Consider the following 23,091-nt stretch of genomic DNA (forward strand, 5'->3'; position numbering starts at 1 on the left):
AGTACAGGCAAAATAAGTACAGCTGAGAGCTCCATGCCACTGTGTCTGTTTTGCTAGCAAAATGTAAGAAAACCATGTATTTGGTGAAAAAAGCAAACTTTTGTTTCATCCACTTTCCTTTGCAAATGCATGACAACAGTGATAAGCCCTCAGAATCCATGCTGTGTAGCTACTGTACTGTAGAGTAGATTTGTGTTGCCTATGGGGCTGTCACTTATACTCAGTACAAAAGAGATTAAAACCCGTTAAGGATCTCTCTCCAGCTCTGAACATCATCCACTTACAATCCCTCATTCAGTGCCCTGCCCATGAAAAGTTTCACTGATTTACACCCAGATGCAAATGTAGCATATGTACTGTTGGGGGAGGGGTCAAGGGAAGGCAGAGAGCTGTCTTAAACTTTGCCTTAGCTTCCTATGTTTCTGTGGGTGCTTTCAAGGAATCACTTGACATTTTAAGCGGACTTCCAATGCAGGGTAGTTAAGAGTTACTATGATGAAAGGTAGAACATTTTCTACTTTCCCAAAGTACTTTCGTCTTATGGAGTTGTGAGCCTTGTCCATGGCTGTGTGATCTAGAGGGACAGATTTACACCATTTGCACGCACGCACACACAAACGCACTACTGGAATTATGCCTAAAATTTTCCTCTCAGCAGCTTGAACCTTCAAAGCCGTTTTTTATATTGCCAAGTAGAAAAAAAAATGTTGAAATTTCACTTCAATTCGTGCAAAAGAATTGAAAGTCATTGTCTGAACCCACTGATTTGTCTTAATTCATTTTCAGCAAAGCCCAATGAGACAAGATTTTAAGTCTTATCATTTTCCCAAATTATGTGACTGGGAACACTTTGAAGCCCAGAGGCCTTACAATCCCTTCAGGACCGTCTCCCCTGCTGGGAAACATGATTGTAGTATCCTATGGGTTTGAGAAGGGCACTCGGTGTGTGAGGAAACCTTACAACCAGTCTGCCCTAATACCGGAAGCAGGAGCATTCAGAAAAACTTCAATAGCTACATATATTTGTGAACAACAGATCAGAAACTCAGCATAGCAGGTAGGACTTGCTACATGGGTAAGACTAAGGTTCCAACCAGTTCCCACTGAGCTATGGAGGGAACCACACCCAGAGACGGGAGGGGAGTTTTTATTACAGATCAGGCATGTTTCTTAGAGAGGCAGGCCACACATATCACAATGATTAGGCATTGAGGCCTCCGTATACCCTACCCCAGGTGACATGCTCCCTCAAAATGTATCTCATGGATGGCACCAACAGGAGAGACTGCTGAAGCAGCTTTGATTAGGCCCTGCACATCACTGCCTTTGTTGCCAGGCAAATTTCAGCACAGAACAGAAAGGGTCAATGGTTAAAATCAGAGGCCAAACTAAGTGAAGTATGAGCTAATCCTGAACTTCAGAGAAATTTTTGCATCAACTCATAATTAAACAAACTGGTGAATATTGCATCCGAACACTCTATCAGTGATGGTGACATTTTATATAGAACATATTCTTACTTTTGTTATGATAGCTTCTACAATTCCCATTCTAGAACTTTGCCCCAAAATTAACAGAGAAATTAAGTTTGAGTATGGAATGAGTTAAATCGGGGCTTCCAAAACTGGTCCATGCATCACCAATGGTCCACAAGCTTCATTCAGATGGTCCACAGTGTGCCTGTGGATTTGTGGTTGAAGATGGGAGACAACACAGCCATCATATTGAATATTCACATTGATTTTTAATTGTATTTTTATTTCTTCTTGTATTTCTTGTATTGAATTCTATGGCATTACAGCTGCTACAACAGGCAGGAAAATCAGTGCGCGGTCCTCCAAGACCAGCAGCAATTTTCAAGTAGTATCTGGGGAAAAAGTTTGGGAACCACAGTGTTAAATCATATAAACCCAATTCAAAAGGTTTCAACAAATGATACAATGTGTCTCAACAAAAGAGAGAGTAGCTTTTAAAATATTCCTAATTGCACTATGTGTTTGATATAAATCTATGAGAATGTCAGTGTCATGGGTTTCAACAAGTGGGTTTATTTTTCATTTTAAAAGAATATTCTCCTTTTTCAGCCTCTTTAGCAAATCTTCAATAACATTGTGAAACAGCTTAAAAATATCTCCCAGATCTATTGATGTCACTTGTCTTGATTCATTTCCTTGTGAATTGCAATGACCACATGATACTATCAACAGGTCAGAATTTATATTATTGTGTATTTTTTTTTTGCTATTTCAGTTGCTTTATTTGGCTGTTCAGTTTGATGGGGCTTCAGTAAATGAACAAGGAAACTTCTGATAATCGTAAGAAAATTACTCTTCAGCTGCAATTTTAACCATGTTACAAGGAATGATGCCCCTTTGAAGACCACGGGACCTGCTTCTGTCTAAACATGCTTAGAACTGTGCTGTCTGTTGAATAGTTAAAAAAAATCCCTATTACACAGAAATACAAAAAGATTATATCCTGTTTTATATTGTCTATTTCTAATAACTGTTAGCTTGTGTTCAGTGTTCAAGCTCATAGATAGAAAAGAGCTCAAAATAACTACCATTAACGTCCACCATCTGGTCACTATCTTGCTATATATTTATTTAGTCAACTGATACAAATTCCACTCATATGAAAGTAAAACTGAGAGCTCCTCAGTGTGGCAGTTACTGTTTGTGCTAACATCTAAGTCCTTATTAGAAGATTTGAGAAATTAATGGACACTAAGGCTCTCAATGGCTACTAGCCATGATGGCTATGTTCTGTCTCCACTGTTGGAGTCAGTATGCCTCTGAATGCCAGTTGCAAGGAATCACGAGTGCTATTGCACTCAGGTCCTGCTTGTGGGCTTCCCATAGGCACCTGGTTGGCCACTGTGAGAACAGGATGCTGAACTAGATGAACTTATGGCCTAATCCAGCAGGGCTCTTCTGATGTTCTTAGGTGGACCATGCATGATTATATCCCCACTCAAACCAAAGTGGCCTCTTGGTAGTTCTGTCACCCTCAGAAGAGTGGGGTATAGCAACCTAGTACAGGGCTTTCTCTGTGGCAGCTCCCAAATTGTCAAACTCCCTCCCCACAGTGGAGTGTCTATCATCCACCATGGTCCACCTAAGAACATCAGAAGAGCCCTGCTGGATTAGGCCATAAGTTCATCTAGTTCAGCATCCTGTTCTCACAGTGGCCAACCAGGTGCCTATGGGAAGCCCACAAGCAGGACCTGAGTGCAATAGCACTCGTGATTCCTTGCAACTGGCATTCAGAGGCATACTGACTCCAACAGTGGAGACAGAACATAGCCATCATGGCTAGTAGCCATTGAGAGCCTTAGTGTCCATTAATTTCTCAAATCTTCTAATAAGGACTTAGATGTTAGCACAAACAGTAACTGCCACACTGAGGAGCTCTCAGTTTTACTTTCATATGAGTGGAATTTGTATCAGTTGACTAAATAAATATATAGCAAGATAGTGACCAGATGGTGGACGTTAATGGTAGTTATTTTGAGCTCTTTTCTATCTATGAGCTTGAACACTGAACACAAGCTAACAGTTATTAGAAATAGACAATATAAAACAGGATATAATCTTTTTGTATTTCTATCATCCTCGTATCATCCTCCGCCATGTGCTGAAGGTACATCTCTTTTCCCTGGTCTTTGACAGTCAAAGCATTTTCTCTTGTGGGACCCAACTCTTTTATTGAATCTATACTGTTCTGGTTTTGGTTGGAACAGGTTTACTTGTTTTTATAACTGTATATTATATTGTTGTAACCCGTCCTGGCACCTTGTGGTAAAGGACAGGTAAGAAATCTTATGAAAAATGGAAATGGACTGCCTTCAAATCGATCCTGACTTATGGCGATCCTATGAATAGGGTTTTCGTGGTAAGTGGTATTCAGAGGGGGGTTACCATTGCCTTGCTCTGAGGATGAGAGGCAGTGACTGGCCCAAGGTCACCCAGTGAGCTTCATGTCCATGTGGGGATTTGAACCCTGGTGTCCCAGGTCATAGTCCAACACACTAACTAATAAAATGTCTGCAAATATGTATTACTAGCTTTAGTACACAACTCTGAATGGGGTTGGCATGTGATCTCAGCAGTCAACATGCACAGAGATGTGTGTGTATGTGCCATCAGCCTGCAAACAACCATTTCTGTGCATAGTAGTGGTAGCAAGAAATGAGTGAATGCAGTGGTTACAGATGCTGCTACTTGTAACTCATGCCATGGAAGTCATGTTGCTTCTCATGGCCATGAGATCAATAAGGTGATCTCATTTACTGCTTTTCCCATAAAAAACATTGCCAATTTCTTTTGACCAAACACCTCTTGATAGTTAATCAAAGACCAATGGAGCCTGATGGCCATCTGATCTGCATTTCAAATCACTTGGAATATTATGGATAACTGCCAGAAATGAAACAACACATAGGCAGACTGATTGGCATGCTGACAGGGTCTTATGAAGACAGGTCTAGGGTTATTTAGTAATTTCATAGTTATTACAATCTACTGTCTTTAAACTCTGAACATCTGGAACCAGTTAATGCAGAGTTAAGAAAAGATCAGGATCCCTTTATTATTTAATTTCTGAAATATTTCTGAATAGTGTGTATATTTAATATATAGTAACTTGATTTGGAAGCAGATCTCAGTTGCATACTGAAAGGCTTGGACCTTGCGCTAGGAGGAGATGGAAAACCTTTCTTCTGGGAACTCCTTTATGTTAATTTACAGTAGGATCCAAGCTAGATCCTCTCTCCCTTGGCAGTACTCCCTCCCCCAATTCCAGCTTGTTCAGGAAGCCACTGTGTTTGAGTATTTGTCTGGCCATTTGGAGTTCATTTTCCCCTTTTAAGTTACAAACAAACCCTAGAAACCCAGTTTTAAAAACTGGGGAATCCTTTGAGAACATAGAAACATCTACTTTGTCTGTGCCCATCAATTTCAGTATTAGAAGTGCTGATAATCAAATGTTTAGTACAGCCAGCCTTTAACTGAGAAGACCAGAAATAGTGTTTGTTCCATAATCATTTGTAGCTGTTTCGTTTGATGTGTGCTATTTGAAGAATATCTCAGATCTTTATGTGACTTCTGTGGAATCAGGACTTCATCCCTAGCAAATAGCTTTCTATTCTTTTTTTAATATAAATTTTTATTCAGATTTCTAAAACAAAACAAAACAAAAAGAAAAAGAACAAATTAATAACTAATACAATAAAAATATTGACTTCCGATTTGTCTTAAATCAGCTATAGGTCTATAGTATATAACAAACCTGTCCCTTAATATATTACAAAATCACTTTCCTCCAGTGGTTATCTTGGTTAATCATTAAATCTCATTAACATCATATCATTTTATTCTTTCCACAAAAAGTCAAAGAGAGGTTTCCGTTCTTGAGAAATATTTCTATCGATTTTTCTCCAAATAGACATGTCAATTAATCCATCTATTCAAGTCTAATAAATCCAGTAGTTTCAACAGCTATTCTTCCATTATCAGTGTTAGTTCCATCTTCCATCGTCCATCCTTGCACACATAATTCTGCTGTCATAGTCATATAGTAAGAGTCTAATAGGAATTTCCTTCATCACAAATATTTTCTTGCCATCAATTCTGACTGTGTTACTGAAATATTGTTGTAAAGTCATATCTCTGTTCTTCTTTTTTACGGGGTGCACTAGCACATCTCTTGAGAGTTAATTCCAGATATGTGACAATGGAAAAATTCTATAAACTTTCTCTATCTCAGGTTCCATCAGATCATTCCAGTCCAGAATTTTTTTTGAAACATTGATAAATTTATCTCTGATATATTCACCAATTCCTTCAGAGACAGCGCTGAATTCCAAGCAATAATCTTTGTCACTAGAATCCATCACAGCTATAAAGTCCAAATCTTTTTCAAATTCCACATTTGATATATCTATTCCAATCTCCAGGACTTGCACCTTCCCTTTAATTTTTCTTTCATTTCCTGTTGCTTGTCCAGTTATATCTTCTTTTCTCATAGAATCCTTTATTTCTTTCAGCTCCTGTTTCATTTTGCCAAATTCAATTTTCATCTCTTGTCTGCTCTGTCTCAATTCTTGTTTCGTTATCTTAATCTCATCCATTATTTTCTGAAACATATTTAAAGAGAGAACCCCTTCCTGTACATCCAGGGTCTCGGCCGCTTTCTTGATTGTCATTCTTAAGACCAACCCCCCCCTTCAATTTCCAATATAGCCACTATTCTCAAGCAAAGAGCAATTTATTTCTTTTTCCAGCAACAAAGGAGTTAATATTCCAAGCCTGTTGACATCATCTTCTAGACAGACTGCCTTATCTCTTATGTTACCAAGAGTGCAAAACAAACTTAGTTCCCAGCATCAAAATAATTAGTGGCATAAAGAATAAGCAGATTCGTCAAAATAAAGTAGACCAGAAAAAATAGTCCCAAACAAATAGTACTCAAATGTTCATATTAATCAGATATTTCTCTTCAAATTAGATGCCCCTCATCCGTTTATATCTTTATAATGCTCAATTCCATGCCAGCTTTTTGCAATAAAAACAAAGATAAGCTATTTCGATTTTCTTCTTCCTTAATTCCGTGTATAAAAGAGAAAGGTATAACTCACCCAGGGATTCTTTCTTGCTGATTCTATAACAAATCTCTTTTACTGTAACAAGAGTGATAGTAGATAGTAATAGACAGAAGGATGCTTGCCTGTTAAAATCCGTTTTTCTTTAAAGAAAAAAAAACATCTCGCTTAGTCAGTTTGAGCTTGCTTGAATTCCCTGACTCCGTCAGACGCTGATGGCTACACCTTCATTCATAGGCGATCCTGATGAATTCCAGTCCCCAACAAACACAACAAAGCTTCTGTGGGTGATCTCTTCGTTTCTCCCTTGCCTGGGAGAAAGTTTTTACCAGTCAAAAAATTCTTCTGACTGGTTTTAAAACTGAAAAAGCTTCCTCTGAGACTGGAGCTCGTCTCAGAGGCAGTCACAGGCAGAGCAATCCTGGGAAGTCCCGCAAATAGCTTTCTATTCAAACACATTAACAAGAAATAAATTGCAAAACGAAACAAAAATTTGGATAATCTGCATTGCAAATAGTACTATCTTGTCATGCAGAATACAAAGCACAAGTGATTTATTCACAGTAAATTATTTGTCCAGATCTACTAGTTATACATTATTTGTATGATTTTATGCAAACAAGTCCTGCTTCCAGGGTTTTCTCAAACATACAAGGTTGAAGCAAAGTACAAAGGTAAATTTGGATTATGCTATTACACTTGAGAGTTCCAAAGTTAGGAAGACATTTTCTTGCAAAGTTGCTATACTATGACAAGATGTTTATTTCTAATAGTTTACCAGGTTATGACAGGTTCTGATCCCGGCCCAGATTTAGGAACAGGGCCTTTGGAATTAGAATGTTCAGATTTAGGAATGTTCCCCAGACACATTTGTCATTTGTGTTCAGAGTAGACACATGCAGATTATTTGGATGAATCCCAAATCAAGAAGCAAATTGGGACTGCTTTGGACAGATTTGGGGCTAGTCTGAGCTGAATCAGGATCTCTTCAAAGTGCCCTGAACTGAAGTGGAGACCTCTGAGGTGCTTTGGAGCACTTTGGAGAATCAGATGTGTGTTACTATTTTTTTTAAACAAAACAACCCACTTCAGACAGTGTGTCTGCAAAAATTGAAACAATTGTCCCCAAGCTTGTCATATAAAGAAAACACCAGTTTAGGGAGAGGGATCTGCTTTCTGACTGACAGATATAGTTTCTAATAAGAGAGAATGATTTTACCAGGGTTTTCCAATAAAGATGTTAAAGAAATCCATTGAAAGTGGACTATCATGTGAATTTCCTTCTGTCTGCATGCCTGAGCCCAATCATGGCATGAAATCTTGCTATGTATGCTTCTTGCCTTAGTTCTCTACGACAAAGTGTTTTGGGTACTGGGTTGTGTTTTTTTTTTTACAAAAAACGTGTACATTATACACAAATAGATATGGACATTGTTTTGCAATATACATTATTTATTAATTGCTGTGTATAATTGCAACTATCCCAACAGGGGCTACATTGCATTTGTTTTTGTTGTTTGTTGACTGTATACATTATTTGTTGCTAGAGATTGCCTATATGCACTAAGGCTGCAACTTCTGTCTACTCAGAAGCAAGTCTCACAGAATTCAATGGAACTTACTCCAGGTAGGGAGGTAAAGTTCTGTCAATTTCAATTCCCTCAGTTTCTCATTTTTCTAAACTTTAAGTCAGTTCTCCGCATTTGCGGCTGAGGGGTGAAATCAGACACAGTTTGGGTTGAACAAAGGGCCACTTTATTAAACAATAACAAAACACCTTTAAAGTGAACTGCAGAGGGAAACCCTAGGTGCAGGAACTGTCTGTAAGCAAGCAACACCTTGAACTTGACCCAGTAACAAATTGGCAGATATTGGTGCAGAGGTGTTATATGCTGACAGGGTATCAATCCTGTCAGCAATCTGGCTGCAGCATTCTGCATTAATTGTAGTTTCCACGTCAAGTGCAAGGGAAACTCAGCATAGAATGCATTGCAATAATCCAGTTTTGAAGTCACCAATGCTTGAACTACTATGACTAAGCTCTCTCGGTCCTGGAATGGTCGTAGTTGTCTCACCAGGTGCAGCTGACAAAAAGCACTTCTAGCCACTGTGACTGGCCCTCCAGTGACAGCTGAATCCGGAAGCACCCCCAGACAACGTACCTGTTCCTTCAGGGAGAGTGCAACCCTGTCCAGGGTAAGCAGCTGACTAATTTCTCAAACATGGGAACTGCTCACCCATAGTGCCTCCACCATGCCAGGATTCAAACTCAGCTTATTTTATTGGTAAGCCCTATTCAACTTCATACAATGTTGCTACATTCACACAAAATAAACCCATGGTTCCCTCACCACTCCACCACTGATGGGAGAAACTGAAGCATCTCAGGTGAGAACCTTTGGCTAGTCACTTCCAACTTTTAAAGGCTAAAAGGCTAAGCCTGGAGCAGCCTACCCTAAATTGGTGATCTCCATATGTCGTTGGACTACAGTTTTCATAATCTCTGATCATTAGCTATGCTAACTAGGGCTGATAAGAACTGTAGTCCAAAACATCTGGGATGGGAACATCAGGCTGCTGAAAGCTGGTCTCAGGGAATTGTTTTCACAGGAATGCTCAAATTGGTAGAGACACTACTCTGAATGCATCACTGTTCTGAAATCAAGAGGATGGTTTTCTAACAGCCTCAATACACCTTGTCCATATTTGCTCATCAGGGTATTTGTCTTCTGGTCTTTTAAAGAGAGACCAAGAGTTATTAATGGAATGGGAAGTGACTAGGATGATCAGTGCAACTGAACTTGTGCCTAATGGATTCTAATCTGTTGTTTTAATGGGTGCTTTAAATTGTATTTGCATTATTATATATGAGTCACAGAAACATCCCCTCAATTGTGTTCCATTATACAAAGCCAACAAATTATTTTGCATGAGAGAAGAAAAACCCCTGATAGAACCTATCTTTTTTATTCATTTTGTGTTTAAACTTGTGACATTTAATGCATTTTGAATGCTGAAAGGAATGTAATATGTGTTATAGTTGCACAGAGATAAGTTACACCTAGGGGTAAGGTAACTGGGACAAGAGACAGAATATAGCATAGGTTCACAGCTCTTTCTCATATGAAATGTGTGATTCTAGTTCTCCATTTCAGAATTCTGCTTAAAATATGGGTGTTTTTCTCAGATTTATATTCAATTCATAATAAATATTAAAGTCTTGAATCCCGAATAATGTGAGGGGAACTACACTCATGCAATGGGACATTCCCTCTGGGGATGTGCTAAAATTCTACCCAGTTCGGATTTGGTACTAAATTTCCATTAATTCACTTATTTGTTATAGTTGCTATATTAATATCAATATTTTATAGATATTTCCTTTCAAAATATCAATACTTCCTTTCAAAATATTGATACAGAAATATTAATATCAATATTATTTTCTGAGAAAGAAAAAACGGATTGGTAAAAGCAGCAACTTGCAGACAAAGAATAAACTCAAATTGAGACCAGCCTGTTAGGTCGACAGAATGCTTTTGGACTGGCACTAGCCAACTGATCCCATCCATAGCTCCTTCCTACAACAGTCCACTTTCTTTCAAAATCTCTCTTGAGGGTCAGGAGTTTCTCCAAAAAGTTGTGGAACAGGGGAAATCAACCTTTGAGGGCATGTGGACATACTTGGACTCCTGTGACTATCAGTCACAAAATGGCTGTGATGGGGGCATGGGGTATGGCATAACACAACGGCTGCCACATCTGAAAATGCAGAAAAAGACAGGACCACAAATGGCGTGGGCATGGCTCCCATCTGCTGCCCCACTGACGGGGGAAAAAGGCACCTGCTTCAGCTACTACCATGTAGAGCCACTAAGAAAGAAGCTCTTTGCATCTCTCCTTTGCTCAGAAACAATGAGAGGGAAGGTGTCCAATCCAGACATCCAATGAAATGGATGAGCTACAACTCCCATCAGCCCCAGCCAGCATGGCCACTGAATTGGGCTGATGGGAGTTGTAGTTCAAAAAAGTAACTTTTCCAAGCTCTGATAAAATGTAAGAGGCTGTATTCAATGTAGGAGAGGCTGAGCCAGTGCAAAGAGGAACTGAGCAAGAAGAATAGTCTGTTGTGCATTGGAGATAAGGGCATAAAGAAACATTTACTGAGACATTTTGTGGGCATCATAGGAGATACTGGCAGGCACACTAGCATCCACAGGTGCTGCACTGGTGACCTCTGGTGTGAGATGTGTTTTGGTGGGCTGCAGCTTGTGAGCAGAATGGGAAGAGAACTGCATGAAGACACAAGGCTCTTCACCTTCAGAAGAAGCTTTTTTGCAGATACAGCAAACTGTTGTGGAGAAGTGCCATGCAATACCAGATCCCATGGAGAAAGCAGCAAGACTGGTAAGAAGTTGCAGGACCACAGATAGCTCTAAATAAGCAACTTGCTCCAACAAAGGTTGGGAACAGATTGAGGCCTTTTAAGCCTCTGTCTCTGTCTTCCAGGCTCCACACCAGTATGAAGAACTTCAGAGCCTTAAAGGGACAACCCTCTGGCCTGAAGACAGACACTCCCCCTCTATTCCATAGTCTCCCTAAGGGCTAAGGTGCACTCACTGTGCTACTGCACCAGTGACATGAAGTGGGAGGAATCTGGTTCCTTGGGCACCTGTGAGGGTCTTCATAGTTTGGGAAGTTAATCTGACAGCTGCAAGCGCAGTGATATCCTGAGCTCCAGCAGTCAGTGAAGAGCTCAAAATTTGATTTGGACCCTTAGCTGATATTGCTGCACTGTCCCACTCTGTGTCTGGATTTCTGCTAGATTCAGGGGTCATGACATGAAGAGGGTTTGGAAGATCCCCATCTGGAGAGCAAGTTCCACTCATAGAACTCTGGATCTACACCAGAGTTCAACAAAATAAAATCTGGGAATGAAGGAAAAACTTGCAGTCATTGAGCATGACTAGGATTCTGCAAGATAATCGTCAGAAAATGGTGGCCTGAGAATCCAATCCAACCACATTTGATTAGGGGGGTTGTTGTTGCTTACCAGAAAGGAGAGGGGCAAGGTCAAGGTGGCAGGAAGCTTGCATGGTACAAAACAATAGTGGAGCCAATCCAGAGTTTTTGCTAGTGAGTTTGCACCATGCCATCCTCCATGCTACCTTGTTTTTTACTTGCCACCATACACTCCAACTTATAAGCTGCAGTCCTGTACATATTGACCTTGGAGTAAGGTCCGCTTAACTCAGTGGGTTTACTCTACTAAGAAGACATGATTTTGATTGTGCAGATTAATTTCCTAATCAGTTGAGAATTATGCAGACATAGGTATCTTGCCCATAACTAACTTACAATACAACAATGAGTTCATATTCTTTAATGAAAAGAATCAAAATTAAATGATTTCTTTAAAAAAATAATATGGGCATTTGTCTTCTGCATTCAGGTATTCTCCCTGATAAAGGTCCCACAGAAAGCTGTTGTCATCAACCAAATAATGTCATGTTTTACATTCTATTTCCAACTTGGCATAAATCCTAAAGTTAATACAATGATATTATTCTCCTCAGTAATTAAAACAAGGTGATCCTTCTGCAATAATAATGATTTCAAGCAACCAGAAGCCAAAATACTGAAGGGATAATTCTCTACTCAGCAATGTAATATGTTAGTCAATAAAGAACAGATTGCCTTGAATTGATGAACTGGTAATGTGGGTTCTTTTACTCAAAATAATGAACATCTTCTCAGACAGCAAATTGCTATTTGTTTTGTGGCTCTGAAAAAAAAATAAGGTGGGATACTTAATTTTAGGGATTTTAAAGAAACGGCGTGTCAATGTAATGATTCTGAGCCTAACACATACCATTCATGGCAAAACATAATTACTGGCTTTCCTCCGTCACTCCCGCAGACTTCTGATGCTTCCACTGAGAAATATTGAGAAGTCTTGGGAAGTGGGAAGGAATCAATTCACACTGACTGAAATATAGCAGCCATCTCTAAAATTAAAACATCTCTAAAAACTGAAGATTAATTGAGTCTCGTTTCCCATGACATTGTCTTGATAAACATGAACATGATCCATAAACACATACTTTATTTATTTCAAAACAACAACACTACAATTATGTGTTTCTGTATATAGGAAGTTCAAAAACAAAGTGGTGAAAAGGAGAAATCACACTTCTAATGCACATTACTATCACTTGAAGACCCTTTCAATTGACTAGGGATGGACAAATCTGTTCATTTCGGCTTTCTCTCTGTTTCTGACTTTTCTCATTTAAGTTGGAAAAGTCTTTGCTGCTTTTCCACATCAGTTTGCACTGTAAGTCCTCATGAAAATTTGCCAGCATGTTAGTACATGTTCTCCTAATATACACCTTGTTTTGTCTATTTCGCTAATATACACATTTTTGCAAGCAAATTCCCACTAATGTAAAAATATATGCATTTTTATGCATACTTCCCTCTAATGAGACCCAGTGTGGTGTAATGGTTAAGGTGTTGGACTATGACCTGGGAGACCAGGGTTCGAATCCCCACACAGCCATGAAGCTCACTGGGTGACCTTGGGCCAGTCACTGCCTCTCAGCCTCAGAGGAAGGCAATGGTATACGCCCTCTGAATACCGCTTACCATGAAAATAATATTCATAGGGTCGACATAAGTCAGAATCGACTTGAAGGCAGTCCATTTCCCTTCCCCCCCCTAATATTTTTGCACATTTTTTATTGGAGTTTGAATGCGTTACAACATTCATAGAAGTGTGAATTTCAAAGGCTAGCTGCATTTTGGTTCGCATATTGTTTGGGGTTGTGCAAATTAGGTTGGTCCACAGTAAAAGATGAAGCAAACTGAATTTCTCCCCCCCCATTCCTGCATTCTATGATTTAAATACAATTAATTTCTAGTTTGTAGTCATATGATGTGCCTCCTTTTTTTGTAGCAAATGGAAGTTGGCATCTATACGTACATAAAATAACAGATGGGCTATATTCATACTTCTCAGAAAAAAACACTAGTTTTTTTTCCTTTCTTAAAAAAAATACTTACGTTGCTTTTTTTGTTTTGTCAGGGTGTTCAGTTGAATGGAATTTGCCTGGAGAATTGAGCAGTAGTTTGAGAAGTTCTTAAGTAAGTCTCTTGTATGTTGATAGAACAATGTACTTCCTCATTGCCTATTCCCCACTTTTGTAAGCAATGGTTCCCTCTGATAGTGGTTAGTATGTGTTTTGAATATGGATATGGCCACACTGTCTCTCAATAGGACTTACTTAATCTGAGATCTGATACTATTAGTGCTGACAGGTTTTAAGGGAGCAACTGTAGAGATAAACAGAGTTTTGATGTATTTCCTCAAAGAAGTTGTTCTGTCAAGAAAAGTTTCCAAATATGTTGGGACTCATAAACCCTCCTCAAGAGGCCTGCCTTATCAAGTATAAAACGATCTGGTCAGGGGATTACTAGTGTAATCAATGCATTGAGTATTAAAGCAGAAAAATCAATGCATTGAATATTAAAGTGGGACAACTGAGAAGATGATCCTCTCAGGAAACAGCTACAGAAGGATCCATTTTTGACACATAATTTGCATCAAAATCCACAGAAATATATATGTGTATGTGTGTGCCTAAAACAGTGAACAATGAACAAGAACATATTTTAAAATAATTTTTATTATCACAAAACTCAGAAACATGACAGAAAGGAAGGCCCAAAGGGACATACTTAAGATGCTGAATATGTCAGCATGAAAACATCTGTCAGTATGAAAAGCGTTGATTAAATCATTCACTGAAACACCAAGAGAGAGGTGGTCAGGCACACGATAGCCAGGTTGAAGTGTCTGGGCCCAACAAAACATTGGAACCACCATAGGAAAAGCACAACTCCATGACCTCATTGATAGCCCTTTCTAAAGAAAGTGAGAGGAACATATGGAAGATGGTGGGGTAGAGGTTGCAGGGCCAAGGTCGCGAAGAGCTTGAAAGGTAGTCACCAGCACATTGAACTGGGCTTGGAATCATATAGACAATCCATGCAGTTGACCAGAATGGATGTGATAGGCATTAGGGATGGAATCCGTTGCCTGGTGCTGCTTTGAAGGCATTCTGTTGACCCAACAGGCCGGAATCATTTCGTTGTCTGCTGCTTTACTGATCTTTTTTTCTCCCCAAAATATTAATATATCAATATTTTAAAAGGAAATGATATTTTGAAAGATTTCAAAATATCAATAAAATTATCATTCTTAATATCAATGCTTTAGATGTGGATTTTTTAAAAAAAGTTTTTAGAAAATAGCCACAGAAAATCACTGCTTAAAAATCCAATCTGCAAAAATAGTGAATAAACAAATTAATGGAAAATTTGATGCCAAATCCAAATTGGGAAGAATTCTACCACATCCCTCATAGAGAAGCTATGTTCCCTGCATTCTTTTTGTAAGAGGTGATCCACCGTATTCAACTCTCACACACACTATAGCAATAAGAACGTATCAGGAAACCATCTCCTGCTAATTAACTACCACAGGCCAGCTGTCATGTATACTAATAAGACATTTGGCTGATGAGTGATAGAACTGTAGCCAAAACAAGGTTGCTGAGAAACAAGATGGAGGTATCAGCAAGGGAAAACAGGTTTGATGTTGTTGATGTTGTCTTTAAGTCGATTACAACTTATGGCAACCCTATGAATCAGCGACCTACAATAGCATCTGTCGCTCGTGAACCACCCTGTTCAGATCTTGTAAGTTCAAGTCTGTGGCTTCTTTTGTGGAATCAATCCATCTCTTGTTTGGCCTTCCTTTTTTTCTATTCCCTTCTGTTTTTCCCAGCATTATGGTCTTTTCTAGTGAATGGTGTCTTCTCATTATGTGTCCAAAGTATGATAACCTCAGTTTCATCATTTTAGCTTCTAGAGATAGTTCTGGTTTACTTTCTTCCAACACCCAATTATTCATCTTTTTTGCAGTCCATGGTATGCACAAAGCTCTCCTCCAACACCATATTTCAAATGAGTTGATTTTTCTCTTATCCACTTTTTTCACTGTCGGGAGATCGGGAATACATTTGTGGACCTTTTCTAGTTCTTTCATAGCTGCTCTCCCCAGTCCTAGTCTTCTGATTTCTTGACTATTGTCTCCATTGCAGTTAATGACTGTGCTGAGGTATTGATAATCCTTGACAAGTTCAATGTCCTCCTTGTTTATGTAACTTTAATCTTCTGTTGTCACTACTTTAGTCTCCTTGACATTTAGCTGTGGTCCTGCTTTTGTGCTTTCCTCTTTAACTTTCATCAGCATTCTTTTCAAATCATTACTGGTTTCTGCTAATAGTATGGTATCATCTGCATATCTTAAATTATTGATATTTCTCCCTCCAATTTCCACACCTCCTTCATCTCGGTCTAATCCCGCTTTCTGTATGATATGTTCTGCGTACAGATGAAACAGAGTGATAAAATACACCCCTCTCACACCCTTTCCAATGGGGAACCAATTGGTTTCTCCATATTCTGTCCTTAGAGTAGCCTCTGGTCCAGAGTATAGGTTGCGCATCAGGACAATCAGATGCTGTGGCACCCCCATTTCTTTTAAAGCATTTCATAGTTTTTCATAATCTACACAATCAAAGGCTTTGCTGTAATCTATAAAGCACAGGGTGATTTTCTTCTGAAATTCCTTGCTCCGTTCCATTATCCCACATATGTTTGCAATATGATCTCTGGTACCTCTTCCCTTTCTGAATCCAGCTTGGACATCTCATTTCTCGGTCCATATATGGTAAGGCCCTTTGTTGTAGAAACTTGAACATTACTTTACATGCATGGGATATTAAGGCAATAGTTCGATAATTTCTGCATTCCCTGGGATCTTCTTTGTTTTGGAATTGGGATGTATATTGAACACTTCCAGTCTGTGGGCCATTGTTTAGTTTTCCACATTTGTTGACAGGTTTGCAGAAGTTAAAAAACCAAAAAGGAAATCTTTCAGGGGGAAAAAGACCTAAGTGGGTGATTCTTCCTCCCTCCCCCAAATAGCACAATGAGTGTCAATCATACTCATTGTCAACAGATTTCTGAGTGTCTGCTGGGACAGAAAAGGAAAAGAGGGAATGCAAAGGAATATTCTGGAACTGTGTATGGCTGGCTAGCTGGCTGCATCACATAACAGAAGGACTTGACTCTGCAACATTTTGTTGCAGATCCCACTTGTGCTGAGCTATTAAAAAGCAATCTCCCTAACAAATTAATGTTGGGCAGGTAGCCATAACACAATACCTCATGCTGTCCAAATTATTCCCAAGATCCTTGGCCTAATCTTCTGAAGCACCTCTGAGAGCTGTGATCAGAAATAAAAATCAGAGAAGTCTCATGGAAAGCATGTGGGACTTCCTGTATTGTTCATGGTTTCTAATACTTAACATCTGTCTGATTCTTAAAGTTTGAAAATCAGGACAGAAACATATTTTTATCATAGAAAGAACTAAAATACGAACAGGAGAAATCAATGGTTCAAGATATTATTGACAAATGCTCATTTATAGAGACAACAGCAGTCTTCTAGTGAGCTATAAGCTGCAGACATCCTATGAAGGCTTTGCTTAGGAGGACCTTCTGCACTAATCCTTCCTGCAGCCTTCCCTTTTCAATCCCTGAGACGCAGCAGTTCCAATCTCCATAGTTATCTCTTCTCAATTATCAAAGCTAATAATCTAGAAAGGTGGGCACTAGAATGTTAAATTAATGGGTCTGAGCATCCAGAAGAGGTGGCAAAGAAGGGGGACAGTTGAGTAAAGCACAGGCTAGCAGAAGCAAGTGGCTTAGACTGGGAGGAAGCAAGAGAAGGAATGAAAATGATGTGGAGTTTTTTGCATGTGTTTATTTGCAAGAAGTATGAGACCATTTTAACTGATACATTTTGTTATAGCTGAGTGCCATATTAAAATAATTCCATTCCCATAAATTTTATTTATTTATTTATTTGTTAGTTGATTGATATCCCGCCCTTTCTCCCAGAGAGTATAAGAAATATATTCTTTATGCCTGTTTTTTGCATTTAGAAAATAGCTTGCTAGACTCTGATATCTGAGAAGGCAAAATGCACTGCAAACTTCCAAATAATGCACAAAGATGACCTCCAGGTGTGTGTGCATGTGCGTGTTAGGGAAACGATCTAAAAAAATGAGTCAAAACATTTATATGAACTTCTTTGTTTATTTACCATGTACCATTTAATGCAAACTTCCTGTTGCAGGAAATCAATTTTAAGAAAGTTGTAGTAATAAGAGCTGTTCAGAATCCTGATTCGGTTTTTTTCTACCATCTAGGGTGAAAGAATATTTCTCCCCCCTTTCACTTCCCACAGTAGTGCTCTATAAGTGACTGTTTGCTTTGTCCTAAACATTTGGGAACAACAAGAACAGGCTTTTTTCAGAACTGGCACATATACTTGTAAGTGTGCATCACTGTATTATTTAAGGCAGTAAATGACCAGCCACAGGCAACAAAAACCATATAGCAATGCTTACCACAGCACAAAACTTCTAAAATCAAATCTGTAGCCCGCTAACATATTTTAATATTTAAATGCCTGGAAAAACAAAAAGATCTTGATATGGCACTGAAAAGGCCACAGTGTGGATCTCATGTGGGCCTTTATTGGGAGGGCATTCCATAATGAGGAATTATGACAAGGGCCACTAAAAGGGCCTCTCAACAGTACCACCCCCACACCCTTGTTTGGTGAGGGCATCCAGAAAATGACATTGAGGTCCTTGTGGGAGGGGACAATCCTTCAAGGAGCATAAAGCCAAATGGTTTAGAAATTTAAAGGTTTATTGCTTCTTGGTTTGGGGCCCCAGAATGGGATTACTTGAAGATGTCACTCTCCCAGAGAACCAGTGTGTGGTATTCAATGCTAGTCTTACTCAGAGTAGACCCGTTGAAGTTAAGAGACATGACTAACTTAAGGCTATTCATTTAAAATGAGTCTACTTTGAGTAGGACTTAGTTGAATACCACCCAGTGATTGCTCTCTAAAGAAATAACAGACAACAAGAGAAGAACATGGAATAACTCTAAAATGTTGCGTTACTTGAATTGCAATTTCGTGTCACAAATACCAGTAAGATTTGGGCTGCAACTAGTATCACTTAAACATCTCTTGTCCAGATGTTTTATTATACTGGAGAATGAATGGAAGAACTGGCTCACTTGCAAAATAAATCCTGGCATCCTCTTTATACCACCACTATATAGCATACAGTGACAGTAGTTAGGGGGTGCCAGAATTCTTACAGCATCTGCTATGTTTAATTATCAACATTCATGGTTTTCCCACAGCTCACACATTCCTCATTAGAAGATAACCTGCTTACTGCCATCAAGCCATACAGGTACTGCATATGTTCAAAGGTATGTTTTTGCTTTGTGAGTCCCAGAGTTGAGCCATCACAATGGAAACAGTCAGGTTTCAGGGTTAGGTGACCCTTGGCTCTAACTGATGCATTTTGCTCCAGTAGTATAACTGGTTTGTAGAGCAAATTGCATCATTTGTTAACAAAAATAAAAACAAAAACAAGGAAAGATTCCTTCATGAACACAATCTAATTGTACAGCTGGAGACATCGTTCCCATTAAATTATAGAAACAACTTAATATGTAGGTAACTGGAGCATGATGGCACGCAAAAAGGAGGGACCATGTTATAATGCTGAATTATGGATACGTGAAGAAACCTGCCTCTGAAGAGCAGTCGGGGGATGCTCATGGGAAGCATATGTATGAGTCGAAAGAAGCATATGCATGAAGTGAATTTTATTACAGAACAGATGTCAGATATGTTGAACTGTGATATGATGTAGATCATTTTATTGGATTCTTTGTAAGAGACAATTTTTATAAAGAGTACTGGCTAATCTCTTTTACTTTCTTGTAAATCATCAAGGGAGGGAGATAAGTCAGCAACGAGCTTCTTGAAAGTTTGAAGATCTCCTTGGAGGGGGGAGGAAAGGCCACTTTCCCTCAGGCACGGTAGCATAAGGTGAGGGGGCAACTCATTCTGAGTTGGGGGGTTTGTTTTTTAAGTGTTTCATAAAGGGGCCCCTTGACATTTTCTCTTTTCCTTTCTGACTCCCCCATTCCCCCCAGCCATCCCCAATGAAGGAAAGGAACATGAAAAGACTCATAGGGAACGTAAGTGATCTTTATTGACCTGTGACTTTTGTGCAACCATGGCCTGTGGCTTGTAGCTGCAATGTGCATTTCTTGTCAAAATAGGTAAGGGAATTGTGCACTGCCTTGAAGGGATGTCTGGTACGTGCTAAAAGGCAAGAGACTGAAGTGAGGGTTGAAGAGAGGAGGGGAGAAGGAAGACAAAAAACAGGATGGAAAAAATAACGTGACACAAATTCATTTTCTTCCGTGCCTAGTAATGGTGTCTTTTGGCCTTTAAATTGCTCACACTGAAGCATCAAGCTGGGCTTCCAAATAGTTTAATTCTTGTTGCTTTTGCAATGAAGTCAGAGTGATTTCTCAGGTGTATATGTGCATGAATTTAATATTTCTGTTTTATTAGTCACTGTAATGAATACATGGTTTAGTGATTAACTGTATCCTACAAGGATACAGAGCAAACTTGTGAAGCCCCTCTGAGCATTCCATCCTCAAAGCTCTGTAACTGCCACCTTAGTAACAGCATTTGTATGTTAGCAGCTGATGAAGTAGGAAGCTGAAACATTTTGCTCGTAAAATAAAACCTCTGTTTTTTTAATCACAGTTACATGTATATATATTTTAGGTGATTAACAGAATCCTTATAGGGATCCAAAGCGTGCTTGGGTGAAGTTCTATTTGTTGCTTTCAAAACTGTCATACACAGACACGTGTGTGTGAGAAGATTGTATCGTTTAGGATATTATACCACATGACCTTTTCTTTCTGATAGCCTAAAATGCAAATTCCAAAATTTTCCAGTTTTGAGCTGTAGTGTTTGGACTTGGGAGTATCATTTTCTGCATGTCGAGAAAGGCAAGACAGGAGCAATATTTCTTTATCGAAGAAAATTATACCAGCGGATCGAGAAAGAGTAATAAGAGTCATATAACAAGAGTGTATGAACTGGCTTGACCTTTGGGGGCAAATTTTATGTCTGTGAATGACTCGTTTTATCTTGCATATTTTCAGCCTCCGCCAAATAGAGGCTTTCCTTTCCTTTCCTCCCCACCCCCTCCTCACTCTGTCCACTCAGGTTCGCAGGAGCATTTCACAGGGCAAAAGACAATCCCTCCTTCTGCTTCAAGCTGAGTCCTGCTCTTGCACATCAGTTTTGCCGAAGTGTTTCATCCTGGGAGCAGTGGGATCAGACCTGAACACTCACGTCAGCAGCAACAGTCTCTCTGCCAGATGTGCCTGAGGGGTAGACAACAAGGTGTTTTTGTGAGCTTGGAGCTTTGCACATCTCAAAAGCAAACTCTCCCAAAGAGCTGACAGCAGCTCTATGGGAAAAAAAATCGCTGAAACAACCAGCCTGAAAATATAAAACATTCCACAAAGTACCTGCCACTGCCACTGGTTCCCCCTCCCCCAATCTTCGGCCTGATTTGGTGTATTCCTGCAGCCGTATTGTCAAATATATTGTTACAAATGGACCTTGAACTTAGCATAGCTCACTAGAAATCCAAGTTCCCCTATTAAGAGAACAGCAGGATCTTTTGCTGGAGTTACCCGCACGTCACCCCCCCAGAGCATGTATAATTTTACCCTTAATCCAATGACACATACACAGAAAGTAAAATAAAGAGTGGGTTTATTAAGAGAAGAAACAAGGGAAAATATTGCTGTTTACAATTACAGTTAACAATGAGCAGCTTTCTAACTATTATTCATTCATTCAGCAACACTGGATAGACTAAAGCAAAGAGACTAACCCTATGAACACTTTCACATTAAGCTCACCCACACAGAAAGAAAATGGAAAGAAAGAGGCCCAGAAGTTGCATATACCTTCCCTGGAGAGTTGCTGCAAGACCAAGACTGCGAGAGACTTTCATATGTAGCTCAACGAGCCAAAAGCTCTGCCCTCATGGATCCAGCGCTAGATTTTAAAGTTCTCACCTAAATTCGTAGCTCTGAAGCTCTGCCATTGTCGTGAAGAGGCTAGGGTGCCTTGATAAGAAAAGCAGCTGTTGAGCACTCCAGAAGGATGAACTGCCCTCCTCATGTTTTATACCTTTTCCTAACTAAACTGACCCCAATGTAGACCCAATGTAAAAGTCTCCAAGAAGATGTGGACGTGACAAATAAGAACAATGAAAGAATTTAGGATCATCAGTCAAGGAATTTGTTGTTTTTCCAGAAACCATTCCTTGAGGAATTCCCAGATAATGACTGCAATCTCCTACCTGTGAACTCTTAATGTTCTGTCTCTTCCTTTAAGATTATCATAATGGTTATGCAGACCATTTTCTAGTTTGAAAGGAGCTATTCTGTCTCCTCCTAAGGCTTAGATTATTATAAACATTTCCTTTGTTTGAAAGGAGTGCCTATTCTTATTGGGTGACATTCCCCAAATTTCCATAGGAGTCAGGAAGTCTATACCTTCAGGTTTGCATGATATGTACTCAGAGGCAGTGGCGTAGCTAGGGGGGGCGGAGGGGGTGGTCCGCCCCAGGCGGCACTTTTTTTGGGGTGGCACTTTTCACGTGAGACACAATTTTATTTTATTTATACTGCTGCACGTTTGCAGCAATTTTACATTGTTCTTCTTTGTTTTTCTGAGGTGAGTCACTCACCCTGTCTGCCTGGAGCCTCCACATCTCCACCACCACCATGGAGGGAAGGAAAGATGGGCTGACAGGGAGGGGAGGGGGAGGCAGCCCCCCGTCGGTCGCCCTCCCAAGACGGGAAAAGGAGCAAGCGGCGACTCGCCCAACCACCCGCTCACCCGCTCTGTTTCTTAAAATCGCACCAAGCAGCTTAAAAAAGAGGCATGGGGCAGAAATCCCCGGTGCTCAGTGCCCACGGAAGGACCGGTGTCTTCTGGCATCCAGCATCCTCTCAGCGAGGCATCCTCAGGCGGCAGAGAAAGTCCCCGGGGGGCGAAGGGAATCCGTGCCCGCAAATGGACTCAGCGGAACAAGAAATCTGCTCTTGCAGATGGCGAGGCATACGGAAGGAGGGAGGGAGGGGAGGGGGACAGTCGGGAAGGGAAAAGCCCCCACAGTGGCATATCTAGGGGGGGCGGAGGTATTTTTGGAGTGTATTGAGAGGGGTGGCAAACTGAGGGACCGCCCCGGGCGGCAAAATCTCTAGCTATCCCACTGCTCAGAGGTCACACAGGGGCTGTCTCCCAGGAATCCTTGCTGTTGCCGGCTTCCCAAACTCTGGTTCACTGAGATGAATCAAAGATTAAAAATCCCCAATATTTGATTCCTCATTACAAGATCCATTTCTGTTGCAGGATTATCTTAATC

General features: G+C 39.9%; 1 protein-coding gene across 1 annotated transcript in view; it reads right to left on the minus strand.

The window, feature by feature from the left end:
* The window catches only part of LOC133386875 (uncharacterized), a gene marked incomplete at its 3' end in the record, with an annotated part of 63,729 nt that extends 41,967 nt beyond the window's left edge, over positions 1-21,762 (minus strand). The window contains exons 1-2 of the mRNA XM_061630647.1: positions 21,734-21,762; positions 20,997-21,114 (exon numbers count right to left, since the gene is read on the minus strand). Of these exons, the coding sequence (XP_061486631.1) occupies positions 20,997-21,114; positions 21,734-21,762 (147 nt within the window). The remainder of the gene's footprint in view (positions 1-20,996; positions 21,115-21,733) is intronic.
* Positions 21,763-23,091: the final 1,329 nt, after the last annotated feature.

This window comes from Rhineura floridana, chromosome 6 (genome assembly GCF_030035675.1).
Source record: "Rhineura floridana isolate rRhiFlo1 chromosome 6, rRhiFlo1.hap2, whole genome shotgun sequence".
NCBI classification, from domain to species: Eukaryota; Metazoa; Chordata; class Lepidosauria; order Squamata; family Rhineuridae; genus Rhineura; species Rhineura floridana.